Source organism: Teleopsis dalmanni, chromosome 1 (genome assembly GCF_002237135.1).
Source record: "Teleopsis dalmanni isolate 2A chromosome 1, ASM223713v2, whole genome shotgun sequence".
NCBI lineage: Eukaryota > Metazoa > Arthropoda > Insecta > Diptera > Diopsidae > Teleopsis > Teleopsis dalmanni.
The window spans coordinates 163549298-163569020 of NC_051846.1; the positions used below are offsets into that span (position 1 = coordinate 163549298).

Consider the following 19723-nt stretch of genomic DNA (forward strand, 5'->3'; position numbering starts at 1 on the left):
CAAAATAACAAACAACGTAATGAACATTAAGCAACAGACGCAATGAAGGAAATGCCAGTACACCACAGTAAACAGGCTAAAATTGATAAGACAAGACATATTGTAAGTGAAAAATTTAAACAACCTGGTATAACCTTCAAAACGAATATGAAAATTCAGAATATTTGAAACTATTGCTGGAGTAAGTAATAAAAAAAAATAAATTAGTAGAATTCTTAAATATAGTGTTACAATCATTAGAGTACTTCCAACACATTACATTTGTTGAACCATAACTTTGTATTTGGAATATATCGACACCTATTGCAAAGAAAAATGCTTTATTGACACTTCGGACAGTTATAAGATATAAGAACAATAGATTCTCAGCTATCATCAACTTGAAATCTGTAGAAAAAATGAACACTTTCCCGTAAATAGTTCCGTGATAAATACTTAATTGAAATACAGTATTAAGTACAAATTAATTAAATGATGTCAATAAATAAAAATTAGAATTAATTAATTCAATTATTCTACAGCTGGTTTATGATTTCGTTCTAATATAAACAAAGCAAGTGAATTTATTAATAAAACTTTTACAGCGAAGTAATAAAACTTCAGAAAAACGTGCGAACATAAATGTCAAATACGGCTTTGGGCCAGTTGGTTAAGGTGCACTGACTCTGAGCTTCAAAATTGAGAGGACATGTATTCGATTCCTGGTACTAACAGTCTCAAAAAATTATTTACAATTAATTAAATACAAGAACTATTTCCAAGACCACTGATGATGAGTATTTGGCAATACTTGAAACAGCAGTATGGACAGCCAAAAATTCAATAAATCAAAATAATATAAAATGAATTTTTGTTGTTGTAGTTCACTACTGTTCGAAAAACCTCTTTATTAAATTATAAGAAAAGAAAAGTCAATTGATCTGTAAGTCCTTCTTACCAAAGTATTTATATTCGTTGCCTTTGATACAGGTTGAACTCTATCGTGATGTACGCTTCTCCTGGCCTATCCTTCCCTTACTTCCTTTTTATTACCTTTGTAAGCCCTATCTAAAATTTTATATTTTTTCCTTTTTCCTTTAGCATTGAAGACATTTTCAATGTCAGAATTATTTTAATTGTTGAGGTTTTTCAACTGAATCTCATTTCTTGAACAAAATACTTCGACCATATCATATAAATGGAAATTTAAAAACAAAATTGAAAAATCAATAATTGTCTAAAAAAATCTTTTTATTTATAAATTATCAGTAAATAAAATTTATTTCTGGAAAATAAACTTCTTTTATTTTTTAAAATTACAACAATTTTATTACAAAATTAAAACAAAAATTAACCGAAAACTTTAACAATTTTTACACATAAAAACAATTTCTTCGTATTTACAATATTTACACTTAATGTACATATGTTTCAGATCATGAAACTTTTATATAAAGTTGATTTTTAAATGGCTTAAGCCCAGCCACCTGATGGTTGCCAGCCACCGCCGCCACCACCACCACCACCGCCTCCTCCTCCTAATTTAATAATTTTAATAATTTTGGTGTCACCTCCTCCGCCACCACCAGACCAACCGCCGCCTCCACCACCACCAGACCAACCACCGCCTCCACCACCAGATGACCAACCTCCACCTCCTCCACCGGATGACCAGCCTCCACCACCACCACCACTATCTCCCAAGCTTATAACTTTGATGATTTTGATGTCGCCTCCACCGCCACCACCACCACCAGACCAGCCACCACCTCCACCACCAGAAGACCATCCACCGCCTCCGCCACCTGAATCCCAACCACCACCGCCGCCACCGCCATTTTCAGTGATTACTTTAATAACTTGTACGCTTTTTCCACCGCCGCCACCAGATGACCAGCCACCGCCACCACCACCACCGCCTCCAGATGACCAGCCTCCACCAGGTTTAGGCTTAGCAGTTACGCTGGCAACACCAATAATTAGCAAGCACACAAATGCCTGTAAAATACACAAAGAATTAATCATTTAAAGATATAGAAACACATTTTTTTTAATTTTTACGTTATATAAATTATTTAACTAAATCTTATAATAAATATTTATATATATAAATTTCATTATATTTATGTTTTATGTTATTTATATTTGTTTTATTAATTATATATAAATAAAATTCAAAAAATAAATTTGTTTTATATTAATATCCATTTTATCATTTTTACATTTTATTAATTTATTTTTATATTTATATATTAAACTTTATATATTATATTTATATTCCTACATTATACATTATTATGTTTTTATGAGAACGAACAATGATACATTATGACCTATGATGTCATTACTATGCTATCCATTGAGAGTCTTCTAAGCCTGACAAGGTTATAAAATTCATATGAAGATACTAGTCTCGTTCTCAAGCAATCAAAGGGCACGAGCAGATACAATGTTCTTTAATCCCACATTTAAAAGAAGGTAATTAACAGTAATAGTTTAAATCTATACATACTAAGAAATTTATAAACTTTTTCATACCCTCTCTCATCAATTAAATAATGCAAAATAGAAAATTAAATTTGCTTACTTAATATATGAAATTATTTTTTTTATTACATATATAAGTATGTAATAAAACATATAACATACATTTAAGTATAAATTAGAAGGTTAGATTTAATCTGAAGTCTTTTATGAAGTCTGTTTAAACTTCGATAAGGTAAAAGGAATTCTCTTTAAAAGAGACTCTCTTTAACCTTCGATAAAGTAAAAGAAACTTTGGAAAGTTTGTCTTGATTAACTTAAGAAGACGAATTCATTTTGTGATGTCTGACTGTTCAGGTCTCAATGTATGCATCTATTTTTTATCAATTTATTTGTTAATATAATTAGTAGTTCCTGAACTTATAAAAAGTGCAAAAGGACTACCATAACGACTTTTATAATACGTATTAAACGATAGTAAATAGTAGTCGAACATAATTGTACATATCATATAAAATAAAATTTTTTCAAAGATTTGACCAAATATGTGTTATAATAAAATACATTTCTATAGAATTTATAGATGTTTTTAAAAGTTTTATTACTATTAATTTTATATTATTATTTATTTAAAATAGTGTAACTTGCCAATTATGTTAGGTCACATTACTGTTTAAGGAGTTTAACAAACTCCTTACAAACAAAATATTACTAATGGTATTGGAATTTCTTAGTGGGAGTTATTAATATGATATGACAAATTTTTAGTTCAAAATTCAAGATTATATTAATAGTATGTACTTAATGTTTTTTAGTTCTGATATAACTGGAAGTATTTATTTATATGATATCTATTTTGTAAATTAAAAAACCTTTTTCTTATATATACATACTTTCAAATATATATTATTCAAAATGGATAGAAATATTTATATTATTGAAATTCAATATATAAAAAACTATGAACAAATCAAATCATAATGTAATTATTAATGGTTTTTAAAGAAATAAATACACTATTAAAAAGACGTGAACTCCAATTCAATTTTTTGTATATTATTAAGTTTAAATATTAATAATATATTTTTCATGTGAAAATTACAAATAGAAGAACAAGAAAATTTAAAAACATTTTTTTGCCTAAGTGTATATAATATATAGACTTAACCATTTTATATATAATAATTTTAAAAATTGAACTAATAATAAATTGAAATATTTAATATTTTATTTTTAAAATTTTAAAAAAATTCTTATAAAACTCGTGTATCTAAGAATAGCCAGCTATTGGTATCTACGATTATTTTAGTTTTATAAATTAGTGTTTTCAGATTGCTATATATTTTACTTAAATGTATTATATTTTATATTCTTTATTTATAAATAAATATTATCAGTGGCACTGGGGCATCATATTATTAAGCTAAACCTTTGAGTGTAACGACTTCTGTGAAATAATAACTGATCCCATTTGATATCTATGATTTACATATAATTTTGCAGTCGACTAACATTTAGTTAACTAAAAAACTATTTCAACAATAATAAATCAATATGGATATAGAACTTCAAAGGATTTTATGAGCTCCTTTTTATATTAAAAACCACATTAATTTTTTTTTATATATTATATATATTACAACTTCTGTCACGAGTTACATATAAAGTCACAGTTTTTTATCATCATTACGTTTATATTTGAATTTATATGTATTATTCACATTTTTATTATTTCAATTGTAAAGTTTTATTGATTTTTAAGTTCTTTATATGAGAACAATATATAAATATTTATCTATATTTCTTTGCATATATATTATTATAATCACTTGATTACTAAAACTAAAAAACTAATGCAAAAATATTTAACTTCACTTATATTCACATACTTTCATTTTTAGTCAGGATTACTTATATTGGACTCCTACTAAAAATGTGTAAAATCCGTAGATACTTTACAAAACCAAGCAAACGAACTTATTGTACTGACGATCTATTGTGTCTCTGCCAATTCTTTTATACGAAATATCGATGTTGGAAAATGCCACTTGTTTCGTGCACATCCAAACACACGCTTACATTTTCCCATTGGCATCACAACCGGAAAACTGTTTTTCTGTTTTAGCTACAACATTTGGTCAAAGAAAAGAAAATTAAAAGAAAAACTCATCTCTTGTGTTGAGCGATTGTTACACAATATTTACCATAAAAGTCATCATACCCTACAGTGATAGGTGATTCTCTCATCTTTTTTTTTTTTTGTTGTCTAAATGGTCCATTAAGTCTAGTACGAGTGCTGCGGTTTTGTATGCACGTCAATGCATTTGGATTTTAGGAGAGGAGCTTCTTTGCATTTATTTTTTTTTTTAATTCAAAGTTACGATAAACGCGCGAAAATGAAAGTGCATTTTCCATAGGATGCACAGTCATCTCACAATCAAAATTAATTATTTGTGTTTTTGTGAGATTGTCATACATAACACAAAAAAAAAAAATAAATTATAGTCTCGAAATTGTGTAATATTATATGCTACTTCAGACTTTATTGACTTTTGTCTGAAATTGAGTCAGTAACGTGCAAATCAGTTTTAAATTTAAGTCATTTAAGGACTGTCGAATTATTGTATTATATAAAACTATTGCAAAAAAAAAATCTCAGTAAAGAAAATTTATCAATTAGCATATAAATACAGTACATAATATAAGACTATAAGTACTAATTTAAAAATAATTCCAAATTATTATTCCCAATTATAATTATTAATTTTCGAATTATTTCTATTAAATTTATATCCCTACAAAGAAGACAAATAAATCTCTTACACAGAAACAAAAAAAAAAAATTATCGAATAGTTCACTTTTATTATAATTTTATAAAATAAATTTTAAAAAAATAATTGTATGGTTTTTTTTTGTATAAATTTGCCCACTTCCTTCCTTATTATACCTTAAATTACTTCAAAACCTATAAATCAATTTATTTACAAAATTAAAGACAATTCTTGGAGTCCTAAAAAGAGATATTAAATTAAATTAGTATTTTCCGGTAATTTATTAGATAACATAGTATTATATAATATCAAAAATGCACATTAAGACTTATGCTTATTTTTACTATTATATATTATATCAAATTTATTTCTAACAATAAAAATAGGTATATTTCTAAAAAAAATTTAGTTGAATTTTATTTAAAATATTTTATTTTATGTAATAATAATTAATATTTTATTTTTAAATAATAAATTAATATTTCATTCATAATTCGTTGGCCATAAATTTTATGAATTTTATTAAAACTAAATACCAATAAAAAACATTAAGACTTACATATTTATGTGCATATCGCCATAATACATTTATAGATAAAATTTATAGATAAAATTTTGTTTATAATTCGTTCGCCATAAATTTTTCAAATTTTAATAAAACTCAATATCAATAATAAATATTAATATATACATATTTATATACATATAGCCCCAACGAGGCCCTATGCCCCACTAGAGGAAGTGAACAATAATGATAGTAGCTCTAATACAATATTTTATCGTAAATTATTTTATCATAAATTACTAAAAGATATTAAAAGTCTAGAAAATATTCATAATAATAATAAACTATATATACAGCCAATTCATAGATTTATAAATTTAAAGTAAACATAGTGCTGCATTTTTAATCCTTATACTGTGTATGTCATCTAGCCTCATTGGAATTGTCTACTACACAGATTGCTTTAGCATTTGTATATATATATCTCTCAACAAGTGTAATGATCTCTTTCTTGATGTATGAGGTTTGTAGTGTTATATAATAATAATTATTTGTATAGTTCGTTAATCTATATTCAAGTCGCTGATATTGATTTATTAGCGATAAACCAGAGGACGTTAAAAATTTGAAAGAAATGAAACATAAAGCATCTTCAAACTTTAAATGTGTACAATCCCATTATTCGAATTATAGTCTACTCCAGCCACTCAAACGCTATGAATCACTAATACTATGAGCTAAGATAGGTAATAAATGCTTAGGAGAATGGACAAAGGTGGGTATACTTCGTAATGGATGTGAAGCGTAGCGTATTAAGTGAGGCAATATATAACCTGCCTGACGTGTATGCTTTAATTATTCATTAAATGAAAATTGATTACTTTATAACTTTTCTAATCATTTTTTAATGAGGAACACATTGATCTGCATATATTACTAATGTGTAAATAATATTATTGTATAGCATAATATTTTTGAACTTAATATTAAACTCTGTATAGTTATTACGATATTAATAAACTTCATTTTTTTTAGCAGAGTTAGTAACTTTACTTAAACTGTGAATTGTTTTATGCAACCTGTTTCGTAGCCTAGATATTTAATTTTTTTACTTACTCAAATTCATATCAAATATAAATTTTAACCAGTCTTTACTTAGGCCGTGTGAAAGTTCGAGTGATTTGATGGTTAATTGAGGGAAATAGTAAATTATGTCGATATGGCAGCGAATATTGGTATTTACGAGAATTTCGAGTAGGGTAAATTATATAAAAATTAGGTAAATTAATAAATTTTTAATAAATAAATTTGAAAACTTTCAACCAAAAATAATGAATAAGTGCAATAAATAAAAAAATAAATATTTACATAAGTGCAGTGCAAAAAATCCTTAGGAAATTTCAAAAAAAAATCCTTACTTTACCTCAATTTAATCGAACTCTCTCACGGCCACTATTTTAAATACTGATTATTTAAATTAAATTAAATTTTTTATGTTATTATGAGTAGGTGTTAAATATTTTTAACTGCATATAATATATACGAATAAGTAAATCCTCTTTTCGTGTCTTCTAAAATCTATAAAAGTCAAAAGGTTAAAAACCGATGCATGTACATACAGCTAAGATCTTGGCTGCATAAATCTGATGTCTTCAATAAATATTTTTTTATCTTACACATATACCAGTTTTCAAATATATGTATATTACTTTTGCTCTAAAGAAATGTTCAATTAAAAATATTCAATTTTGTAAAATATAATTTTTATGTTTAACAAAATAATATTTTGTTATTAACACATAAAATGTTTATCAAGCCCTTATGATTAGTAAAAATACAATACAATATTTTAAGGAAAATTCCGAAAATTCCGAAAATGTTAATTCATCATTATGCTTGCCTAATGAAATTAATCATTAGACTATTTTTTGGTTAGCAAACTATTTAAATGTTAATTTATTGCAAGAAAACTTTACTGCAAACATCATTAAGTGAGTCTTCCATCGATTCCAAGATCATTTTTCCGCAGACATTTGTGATCGTGTACAACATAATTACATCAGTGAAGCGAATATTTAATGTTGATTTTTTTTTTTTGTATTATATATTAAATTTTGCATACTTAGCCATTTCGTGTAGGAAACAAAGATTTTAATATGAAATTTGATTTTTCACACACATTAAAAATTATAAATAATTTTTATGCTTTAAAAAGGCCTTATGCCGACGACGTCCATTGCTCAGAAACTGGATTTAGTGTAAACAATACTGCATCTGCCGCAGATGCACCATGTGCAGAAGCAGTTTGTTGAATTTCGGGTTAAAACAATCGAAACAATCGATATTTAAAAACGTCTAAAAGACCGTCTAACTTTCCGATTAAGTAGGAAGCTTGTTACCAGTTTTTTTTATAGCTATGGCTTTTCATATTTATATATTCGCAGAAGATTAGGACAGCGGGTCAAAATAAACAACTGTTGATGTATTCAATGGTGGATTTAACTACTCGAATATAAAAATACTTTTTTAAGTACTTTTTTATATTGTATTAGGCTATTAAATTTTAGATTAAATAAAATATTGTTTTAGTGCTTCATTAAATTTTATTATATAAGATGATTTATACTATATATAATTATAATGAAAAGAAATTATGTGAACAAATTATATATTTTAGTGAAAGCCGAAATAAAAATAATACCGAAATAGCTCATTATAAAAAATTTAAGGATTTAAATAAAAAAATAACAATATTTTTATTATTTTTATTATTATTATACAATATTAATCATATTATTTATTATTTATATGTGTGCAAAAGATTTTAAATTTTTCGGATAGAGTTGCAATAAATTGTAGATATCTCAATGATAACTTATAACAATGTTATGCTTACACCTATCAATGTGAATATGGCAAACTATCTGACTGAAAAGAGCAGCTCAGACTGATTGGGATAATACTTTCCATGTCGTATCGATCAAAAGCATCAGAACTAGGGCGCTACTTATGCTGAACAGAAGTGGCATCCAACTTGTCATAGGGTTTCTCACTCAGCATTGCGAAATTAAAAAGCATCTGTGGAACCTAGCTATTACTAGAGACGATAGCTGCAGTCTTTGTTGCGAAGAAGATGAAACAGCAAAACTCATTTTGTGTCACTATGAGAGTCTCGTCAGACTCAGACTTCGGTATTTATCCACTGCCTATCCACTTATAACGAATTTAGGCAACATCTCTCCAAAGGACATAACGACGTTTTTAACTGCTATTTGTCTATGAAACTAAAGTGGGTATGTCACAATAATCCTCAAAAGATACAGTGACGTGGTAACAAGTTCCCAACCCGTTTTAAAATCTAATCTAATCTAATCTATTGAACTTGCAGTTTAAACAAATTACATGCGGACTATAAGCTAATTTAAAAAAATTCGGATATTTCTTAAGATCACATTTTAATAAATTAACTCAAATTTTTGTTGTTGTTTTTTTCATTTCTATTCGAACCATTCTAATTTTTAAAAAGTTTCTTCTCGTCATAAAAAGCGTCAGTTTCGACGAGACAAAATTAAATTTTTTTTATTTGCCTTATACAAAAATGTTAAACACACCACTGTTTACATATTCTATTTTTATTTAACAAAAAATTAAAATAAAATATTTTTTTAGATACTACATTGTTTGAAAAACTTAAATATGAAAAACAAAAAATTAAAAATGAAAAAAACATTTATCTGGCATAATTATTATTAAAAATACATAAAATATTTTTTAGTCTTTTAAAACATTGTAAACAAACATAAGTACAAAATAATCTTAAAACTTTGTATTTTCTATTATTTATTTTCTATAAAAAACAAAACATTTTTTAATTACTAATAAGTTTATATTACAAATTTTATGCCTACCATAAATTATATACATTTACTTTATTTTTAGTATATGTATAAAGATAAAGTTTTAATTACTAAAAAATTATTCATTTTTATCGCTAATAAAATGTTGTTAGCAACAAAGTACTTACAAAAACAAAAATGAAATTAAAAAAAATTTACATATTTCTATGTTATAAATATACATTTGTATATTACATATTTATATATTTCTATATTTATATATTTCTCAAGAATTATATCTTATTTTCTTAGAAAAAAAATTTGAAGTACTCATTTCAAATAATTACACTTTACATCTTTTAATCAATAATTAATTATCTACTTAAATATTTTATTAAAACTAAAAGTAATTGTAATATTTCTACATTAAATCTTTTGTTTAGATATAAAATAATATATATACTGCAGTCAAACTTCCATAACGCGAACCTTTATAACTCAAATTTCTCTATAACTCGAATAAAAATATTGTGACGTGCCAATAGGAATATAGGAAAGTGTATTCTGTAAGTTAAATTTTTGTTTAAAGTATGAATCAATTTTGGTGTTAGGGGAAGTTCCTTTTTCCAAAACAAATGTTTAATTTATTCTTTCTTATGTTGCTCCGAATATGACCTCTAAACTGCAACCGCTTGATCTGGGACTAATTCAAAATTTTAAGTGTAACTAACATATTGCAACAGAATCGTAAAAGAAGCACTAAAGCGTATAGAAGCCTACAAAAGTCAGGATATTATACTGATGGATTGCATAAATCAAGTAAGAAAAGCCTAAGATATTGATGTAAGTAGTCAAACGATAGTGCACTGCTTTAAAAAGTCTGGATTTGGCCAATCCAAACAGAATTACATTCCTTTAGTTTGTTTGATTAACATTGATGAAGACCGTGATTTAATGGATCAAAATTATGACGCGTGGTTTAAAGTAAATAAGATAACTTCCAATACTACTCAACGATTATATTAAGCTTGACAAAGAAATTTGTACATCAAACTTTCCTACATATAACGATATTATTAAGCATTATCGCTCTGAATTAGTGGAACCGATTCCAAGCGCGACGAAAAGTGATAATGAAGGTTCCATGGATGAAATTGTTCATCAGACTTCCAAGAATAAAGTAGAAGAATCATTCAAAATTTTAAATTTTTATTTACAAACAAATGATACTCCAACAAATGTTCACTATAAGGCTTTGAATAAATTGGAATCTCTTTTTACTGAAAGTAACAAAAATCACAAACTCTAATTTGTGTATATTTTACTTCACTGTAACTTCTGTGCTGTATTTAATTTCAAATAAATAAATAAATATTTTAAAATGTAATTCTAGATTTTTTTTAAATAAAAAAAACATAAAAAAATTCTCTAACTCGAAGTCTCCATAAGTGCAAAATGGTACCTCGAGTTATGGAAGTTTGACTGTACTTAAATTTTACTACAGGAAATGATTGTACATATTATTTAATATACCCTTAAGGAATATTACTTATTAAAGAAAAACTGCTTTAGCTCAAGTCTCACTTTAAAGTAATTTCAATTTTATAAATAAATTTAAAAAAATTCATTTTATCTGCAATAGTAACGATGAATCATTTTTTGAGCTTTCATAAAACGCAAAGTACATCGCAGATGACTTTTTGAGATGGCTCAGCTTAAACCTATGAAGAAATATTTGAATATGCAGCACGTGAAGAAGGGATTATGCGATTGTAATTTCCGAATTATGTAAAAACTTTTAACTTATTCACTTAGTATTGGAAAATTAGCAACTAAAATACAATATAGTTTGTCTGCATATTACTCTACTGTACTAAAGAAAATTACATATGAAAGTGCATTGTTTTTACTAAACAATATGAAGTGAATACATAGCTCAATTTTTGCATACCACAGACACATTTTAACTATTGTTCCCATATATTGTAATAATAATATATTTACATTTTAAGTGTTATGAGTGTTTTTATGATATATATAAATTTTCTTTTTATTGCAATTTTTACAATTTCGGATATAAAAAAAAATTTATATATCAGTAAAACACAAATTATTTACAATTTTTAAACATAAATAACACATAAGGAAAAAATAAAACCACAATAGAAAAAAACCTCAATATAATTTATTAAAATAATTAAATGAAACATTGACTACATATATTTTTATATACTAATATATATACTTTATATGTATATATATATATATATATATATATTATATATATATATATATATATATATATATATATATAATATATAAGAATTAAATGTTTATAATACAATATTATCATCAAATGCCCAATAATTGGAAATAATAATAAGAAAACAGAGTCAAAATCTTTCGATTGAACAAAACAAGTTGAATGGATTTTACGGAATATTATACCAACAATATCAAGAATACTCGCTTCAATATCTTCCCCATGAACAACAACCAAGTCAGATAGTCAAACAGATTTGGACGAAAACACTTATTCATTTTTAGACAAAGATTAAAACAAAGATCATTAATTATTATGTTGAGGCTAGTTGAGTCAGTGCACCTGAGCACTTTTACTCTCTATTAACTACGATGTTTTTTCAAAACCCCTCTTTGCGCCTTGACTAGATTGTTTCTTATTGCTGAGATCGATAACTGCTGAATTAAATCTTTGACAATCCCAACACTGTTTCACTGACGGCCAAGTCCTTCACTTGATGGGTACTTGAAATTTAAAAATAAGTAGGTATACAAATCGTTCATGAGAGCTTTAATTATAGATGTATAAAGACTCTGATCCGCCCAACTGCATACCTGAACCAATTTTTGTACAACTAATCTACTGTTCATTATTAGCAATTTCAATGTAATCAGGCGCATAACAAACACTTATCTATTTTTAGCTGGGTAACACGACTTTGCATCGTGGCAATGCACCGAAAATTTCATTGTCTTCATTGGTTAACTGTGTAAACACAAATTTAAAAGTAGGCACCTTTGAAATTTGAAAGATGGTGTGCAGTTCTCCTTGAAATACAGTGGTCTTAGTAACTGCAAAAAGCAAGATTCTGGTATAGGGGTCTATAACTTCTGCACGTGCATTTCTTGGTTAGTTTCAATTTTATCTCCATTCTAACGTTCAACTCTAGACAAGAAGTGTGTCAAGCAATAGCAAGCTTATAGCGAAATTTGGCAAAAATTTACTAGATTACTGATTAGAGTATTTTCACATTTGTGGAAAATAGTCATATAGCAAGCTGGGGTAACTTCTTTGCTAGAGTGTAAAGATGGTCTTGAAGATGAGTGTGATAAATCATATTAGTGTGTCAGATAAATCATATTAAAGTGTCAGATCGGAGTGCGTCGATATTTGTTCCACAGACTTTTAATTGGAAATATTGATTGATGACTATATTCGACTTTCCACAATATGAATCTTTACATATAAATTTTATAATGATTTTATATATAAGTAGTTTATTTTCCAAGGATAATAGCCGATAAATTTTAGTCGGGTGTGTTCACCACGTTATTTTCTTTTAGAAAATATGTATTTTCAACATCTTATTTGTGTGTCTAAGTGAATTCCTAAATATTCAGCGCTATCCTCTATGGTTAACTTACTAGAGGATAGGAATATTTAATTGCAGTGAGGTGGTCATGTTTGCCTCATTTTTTTATATCAATAAAACCATTCTACAGATAAATGGAAATGGTATTTGAGTTTATCTGAAACGTAAATACCATCGGCATCGGCGAAGGTTGCTATTTAAATGTTGATTATTTTTTGTAGATTAACTGTAAAAAGTGTACATAATGCAAATCCCTAATCTAAATTGAATTGCTTGAATAGATGTTATTTCTTTATTTGAGATTTATAACTTAATGGTAACTTATATCTTTTCGTAGACCTTTGATGACTATAGGTAGAAGGGTTATTGGTTTGTAGAATTTCACATTCTCCAGTTATTTTCTACGTATTATACCTTCTGCTCAAAAAGTACTCGGATTTTGTAAATAAAACAAACATATTTAAATTTTATTCCAAATTTATTTTATCTTCTTTAAAATATGCTCCTTCTGAAGCGATACACATATACCAACGCTTAACCCAATCTTCCATACACTTTTTGTAGGGCCGTGAAGGTATGGCTTTTAGTTCCTTCGGCGAATTCTCTTTTACCGATTCAATCGACTCAAAACGCTTACCACGAAGGGACAATTTGAGTATCGGGAACAGGAAAAAATCGCACGGATCCAGATCTGGCGAATATGGTGCCTGAGCGATGACAGTGGTGCCGTGTTTGGTCAAAAAATCGCTAAACGTACTTGAGGTAGTTTCACATTAACAGCTGCTGTAAATTTTTTGAAAAAGTTCTATTACTTAAAGACTAGTTAACAAAATCCGGATACTTTTTAAGCAGAAAGTAAGCTTAATAATTTATAATATTTTACATTTGTTCTTAATAAAACAAAATAATTAATAAATTCTCTTTTCTTAAATCATTTCCTTATACTTTCAAATAAAAATAAGTGTGGTTAAGAAACTACAATAAATAAAAATACATATTTATACTAATTTTCTTAGTTAAAATACAAATCTACTATTTCTAAAATGAGGCAGTAACTTATTATTAGGCTTGTGCTAATAATAAAAATAAAACCATTTTGCAAAGAAAAGATTCGACTTATGTAGACTTCAAATTAAAGAACTGTATATGTAACTTGCTCTCTAAACCCTATCGTACTCTATTTAGTTTGAGTTATAGAAAATTCGAGTAATAGAAGTTAACGTACTTTAATAATTAAAATTATTCTTTATATCTAGTAACAACTGATGTTTTAATAATATTTTTAAATTAAACATATACAGAAAAGAAAGTAAATAAAAATATTAATAAATATAAATATTTATAACTTTGACAATACAGTTCTTGCACTAATTTCTTTCAAGATATCTTTGATTTGCATTTCGTCACAATGTCGAAAAAGGAAAAATATCATAAAAATAAATCTAAGTTTAAAGTGTTTGCAAAATCGAATGTCCGACGTTTAAACAGTTTATCAATGTTAGCCAAAAGTCCAGGTGATACAGGACAGTCATATCTTGGATCTAAAACTTATAAAAGTGATAACTCAGAAAATAGTGATAATATCGTTACTGATATGGATGGTAAGCATATATAGAAAACATATAGTATTGTTCTATACAAATTTATATTATATACTATATACTGTTATATACTGCTATGTTGTTTTTCCAGATAATAGCTTTAATTATTTGTACGACTTCGATAAAGACCATACAACTGTAAAAAATCTCAATTCATTAGAAAACACTGAAGTAAAACCTTCAGTAAGCAAAGAGGCTATTAAAAAACAAGAAGGTATATAAATAGTGTTTTTTTTTTGTAAATATTTATATTACTCTCAACTTATTTATTACATAATTAATTTGTTAAAAATCACATTTTATAAATTTTTTTATTTTAATTTTTATAAAACAAGTACCAAAACTTGGTAAGGACTCTCAGGTTCATAAAAAAATATCATCTAAACCATGTGTTATAAGTAAATTAGAGTTGGGATCTGCAGATAAAGAATTTGCGAAAATCTTCAAACAATATGAAACCGATGTTTCAAGTGAGGAATCTTCTGTTAAAGAGAAATGTAATTCATCAACTACTGTACCTACGACAGCCACTTTCAAAAATGTGACAAATAAAAGTAATGCTTCTACTTCTCCAGTAAATATCTCAACAAATCAATTTCATGAGTTATCTGTAGCTAAGAAAATACATATTGCTAAGAATGATGATCGAAACGAAAGTAATTTTTCAAAGAATGTCAGGCTAAAGTCTACGAATTCATCTTCATCACTTGATAATTATAATGTTAGTCCACAATCAGATCAGTCAAACACTGAATTAAGTGATGACAATTATTCAGATGATGAGCAAAAAAATACTAAACATAAAAGCAATACATCCAGCGATGAAATGAAAATTCAGAAAACTACGTTATCAGAACAAAAGCTAAATAAAAAAACCCTAAACAAAGACCAATTATATAGTAATATATCAGATAGTCAACGAAATGAAGTACCTATTTCAGCTTTAGATTATAGCACTAAAACTATCCTTACAAAAAACCAAAATCAATCTCCAATAATGAATAAAAGGCGCTCATATAAACATAAATATAAGCACGTTTCTTCTGAGTCAGAGAGTGAAGACGAAAGAATTACTGTAGACAAAAAACAAGTTATACAAAATCGAAATAATGAAACTGACCATCCTTATAAGAAAAAGTCATTCAATGAAATACCGCAAACTTCGTTTAACACGGATAATAATTCTAATATTGGAATTATTGGAAAAAACTCCAAAAATCCAAAACACATCGAGCATATGCAAATAAATTCTGAACCCGAAGAAAGTGAAGACGAATTTATTAAACAACTGAAACAAAAATATAGTTCAAAAACTGATTTTAATGATAAAAATAAATCAGTTTTGAAACACGGTGTTCGCTCAGATATAACAGAATCCGTTAAAACTAAAGAAATGCATCAAAATAGAAATGAGGACTTCGTTTCTTCTGATTTCGAAAGTGATAATGGAATTGATCAACAAATTAAACAAAAGTTTGATCACCCAACAGGTTCCACAAATAAAAATAAATGGGGCTTAAACCAGGTAGAACAAAGTTTATCAATCACAGATATTCACCGAAATTTTAAAAATAAACATCTAAACCAAAAACTCAAATCCAAGCAAATTAATACCAAATCAGAAAATGAAGAGGAATTTAATCCACCTAAACCAAATCTGACTTCGAAAACTAATAAAAAAAATAACACTAAATCAGTTTCAAAACAGGCCTTACAGACATCATCAGTTAAGGGTGTATCTGAAAATAATGTTGGAAGTAAAGTCAAGCGTCAAAATAATGTTTCAGAGCAAGTTTCTTCCGATTCAGAATGTTGGAATGAAATCATAAAACAACGTACTTATAAATCAGAAAGTGAAGAAGAATTCATAAACCAACTTAAACAAAATCTAGATGCGAAAACTAATTTAAAAAATAAGGGTAGTTCAGTTTCAAAGAAAACTCCACAAACACCATCAGTCATGAATTTAAGCAATAACTCTGAAAATGGATTATGTAGTAAAGGCAAGAGACAAAATAATGCGTTACAGCCGAATTCAGAAAGTGGAGATGAAATTATTAAACAACTTAAACAAAAATTGGACACTAACGCTGATTATAAAAATAAAATGCTTTTGAAACGAACACCGAACGTGAGACCGGTAATAGGTGTCAATACTGATTCTGAAAATAATGTTGATAATAAACAAAGGAGTCAAAATAGTGCTACACAACACGTTGCTTTCAGTTCAATAAATGAGAATGAAATCGCCAAACAGTTGAAGCCAGATCTAAAAACAGATTATACTTTTAAGAATAAATCAGTTTTAAAGCAGACATCTAAAGATACATGTGATCAGAAACTAAACAATAATTCTGGAAATGTTATAGAAAATGAAGGCAATAATCGAAAGAGCGCTGGATCTGATAACGAAGAAGCATATAAAATCCAAGGTAATATTACAAATCATGCTTTTTCTGGATTTGAAATTCATGATGAAATTATTCAACAATTTAAACGTAATGTGGACAATATGATGGACTTAGATTATCCCAAAAAATCACTTTTACCATCAAACAGTATTGGTGTTAGCTCTGAATCTGAAAATGAAATTGAAAGTAAAAACAAAAATCAAAACAGTGAGAAGAAAGCGTATAAATTTCGTGAAAAATTAAATCTTAAAAATAGATATGATTCAAGATCTTCTAATATTAAAATCAGAAGCATAGAAGCAGATTTTGAAGTAAGCTCTGAGCACGGAAGCGAATCTCAAACAGAAATATTGGACGAATGTGAGAAAATAAACTCACATCTTAAAAAATCTGAACAAATGAATGCTAATAACAATTACAATGTAGTTGCTATATTTAAACGGGACTCTCCTACCAACCCTAAATCCAGTACTGAACCTAAGTCAGATACAAAATGTATTATTACAAATAATGCTGAAACATGTACTACCGATATTAAAGATAGTATTAAAAAAATGGTTCCTGAAACCAATAGCATAAGTTCTTTTACAAATGGTAAGTTAATAAAAAATAAATAGATGTGAATAATAAAATTTATTTTAATTTAATAAAACATAGAAAAAAATAGTAGTCCTAAAATATGTCCAGAAGAATTTAATTCAGAAGATGAAACTGATTATGAAAATATTTGCAGGAGGTTTGTAAAAATAAATATTTTAATAACAATAAAACAATTGAATTATTTGTAGTATTGTCACTCAATTTAAAAAAAAAGAAAATGTTAGAAGCAAATTAGAATTAGAAAACGAAAATAGTGATACTGATATACAAAAATATTATAGCAAAATCATAAAAGAAAATTTTGAAATTAAATCGGATTTAAGTGATACCGATATTGTTATCAATAATGGCAATAATAATAATGACCAAGGTTAGATAATTTAACTTATGTAAGCTATAGTTTAAATTTTTCATAAATTCTAAATAGAACAAATAGATACTATCTATGAAGACATTGAAGCAATTTCTACAATTAATAAAGAAAAGTCGGAAATAGGAAATATTTCTAATGGAGCAATTCTTAAACGTCATGATTTATATAAATCGGGGGAAAGCAACAAAGCGCGCGCAAAACCTATTGAAGAGCAACCTGGTAATCAGGAACAAATACTTTATTCTAATTCTGATATGGTTGCGCGAGATATAACTCAAAGTGAGAAAATTAAAAAATCAATTTTAGCAAAAGCAGTACAGAAAAAACAAAAGGATAACGTACTATATGCAATTCCCAAAATGGAGTATGGAAGTAATGAATCTGATTCTGTTGTCTCTGACTCAGACAGTGATATAGACTTTGCTAAAATTGCTATAGAAAATAAAAGCATCATATCAGACACTAACATCAAAAATAACCAACATAAAACAATCACCAATCAACAAAGTGAACATGTATCCAAGAATAAAGTACTGAATAAGAACTCGTACGGTGGAGCAAGTTACGCAAAACCACCAGGTTTTAAAAGCGCAGCAAAAACCACAAACACTTTAGGTAATCTGTATATTAGCGCTAAACTAAAATTCAAAAATCTTAAACTGAGTATTGAAATATATGTATAATTAATTTATTTTAGACAAAGCATTAAAAGCAACAATCCCGAAGGTGGGAAGCCCCTCTACGTACAATTCAGCTTATATCAAAATGGCAAATATAGTTAGAGAAAAACAATTTGACAACTCTCCAAAAATAGAAACTCGTGTACCAAGAGTTAGAACTCAACAACCTACAACAGAGATATCAAAAAAACCAGTTCCCAATAAACGAATTGATAATATAACAGAATTCAATAAACCCAATGTCAACAGTAATGCAAAGCTTAAGTTTAACAACACTGTAGGAGTTAGTAAACCGGAAGCAAACATTAATTTAAGTCCTCTACAAAAGAGATTAAACCACAATAAAAATTCAACTGGAAATTGCGCTATTCAAGAGTTCAAGTTTGAAAATGACATGAGTAAATATAGACAAACGCTGGACACTAGCCTTTTAGTAAAGAAACGGAAACCGCAGAATGTTCCTGCTACCAATCAGATATTAAATAAAAAGGTTTTTATTTTTTGTTATAATTATTAACCATTTAATAACCCCTTCATTGTTTTTATTTTATTTCAGATTGGAAATAAAACTATAACTGATAATGCCCGTGGAATACAAAAAGGTGTTAGAGGTTCAATTGGTGCTGATAAACTGAAGTTTAACAGAAATTTATAAATATTAAAATTATTGTTTTGGAGAATTTATTACTTTGCAATATATAAAAATTCTTTTCATAAGTTTTATTTCGTAATTTAAATTTCAAATTAAAATTATTTTTTGATATGTTTATTTTTTAATAAAATTCAAATTTTTATGTGTTTTAACGTGTATTTATTTTATTTATAAATATACGATCTAATATAATTTGGTGGCACTCAAAATCTAGGG

The 19723-nt window shown here is 27.0% G+C and overlaps 2 protein-coding genes across 3 annotated transcripts; one reads left to right on the plus strand and one right to left on the minus strand.

Moving 5' to 3' along the window:
* Window positions 1-1452: 1452 nt before the first annotated feature.
* Window positions 1453-4432, minus strand: LOC119670269 (glycine-rich cell wall structural protein 1.0-like). Its single transcript, XM_038080464.1, has 2 exons — window positions 4353-4432; window positions 1453-1977 (listed from the first exon to the last, which is right to left on the minus strand). Exons 1-2 carry the CDS (start codon window positions 4356-4358, stop codon window positions 1453-1455), a joined length of 531 nt encoding a protein of 176 aa, XP_037936392.1. The 5' UTR covers window positions 4359-4432.
* Window positions 4433-14516: 10084 nt separating this feature from the next.
* Window positions 14517-19544, plus strand: LOC119669791 (putative uncharacterized protein DDB_G0282133). Of its 2 annotated transcripts, none has more exons than XM_038079810.1 (8): window positions 14517-14791; window positions 14883-15005; window positions 15127-17796; window positions 17860-17938; window positions 17991-18172; window positions 18230-18790; window positions 18873-19345; window positions 19412-19544. In XM_038079810.1, exons 1-8 carry the CDS (start codon window positions 14599-14601, stop codon window positions 19508-19510), a joined length of 4380 nt encoding a protein of 1459 aa, XP_037935738.1. In that variant the 5' UTR covers window positions 14517-14598; the 3' UTR covers window positions 19511-19544. The 2 variants fall into 2 exon arrangements, with proteins under 2 accessions (XP_037935738.1, XP_037935739.1); XM_038079811.1 differs by having other exon boundaries at window positions 18239-18790.
* Window positions 19545-19723: the final 179 nt, after the last annotated feature.

Coding starts and splice junctions, on each gene's coding strand:
- LOC119669791 (XM_038079810.1), top strand. CDS start 14,599: ATGTCGAAAAAGGAAAAATATCATAAAAATAAATCTAAGTTTAAAGTG. Junction 15,006..15,126: donor GGCTATTAAAAAACAAGAAG/GTATATAAATAG, acceptor TTATAAAACAAG/TACCAAAACTTGGTAAGGAC. Junction 17,939..17,990: donor TATGAAAATATTTGCAGGAG/GTTTGTAAAAAT, acceptor AATTATTTGTAG/TATTGTCACTCAATTTAAAA.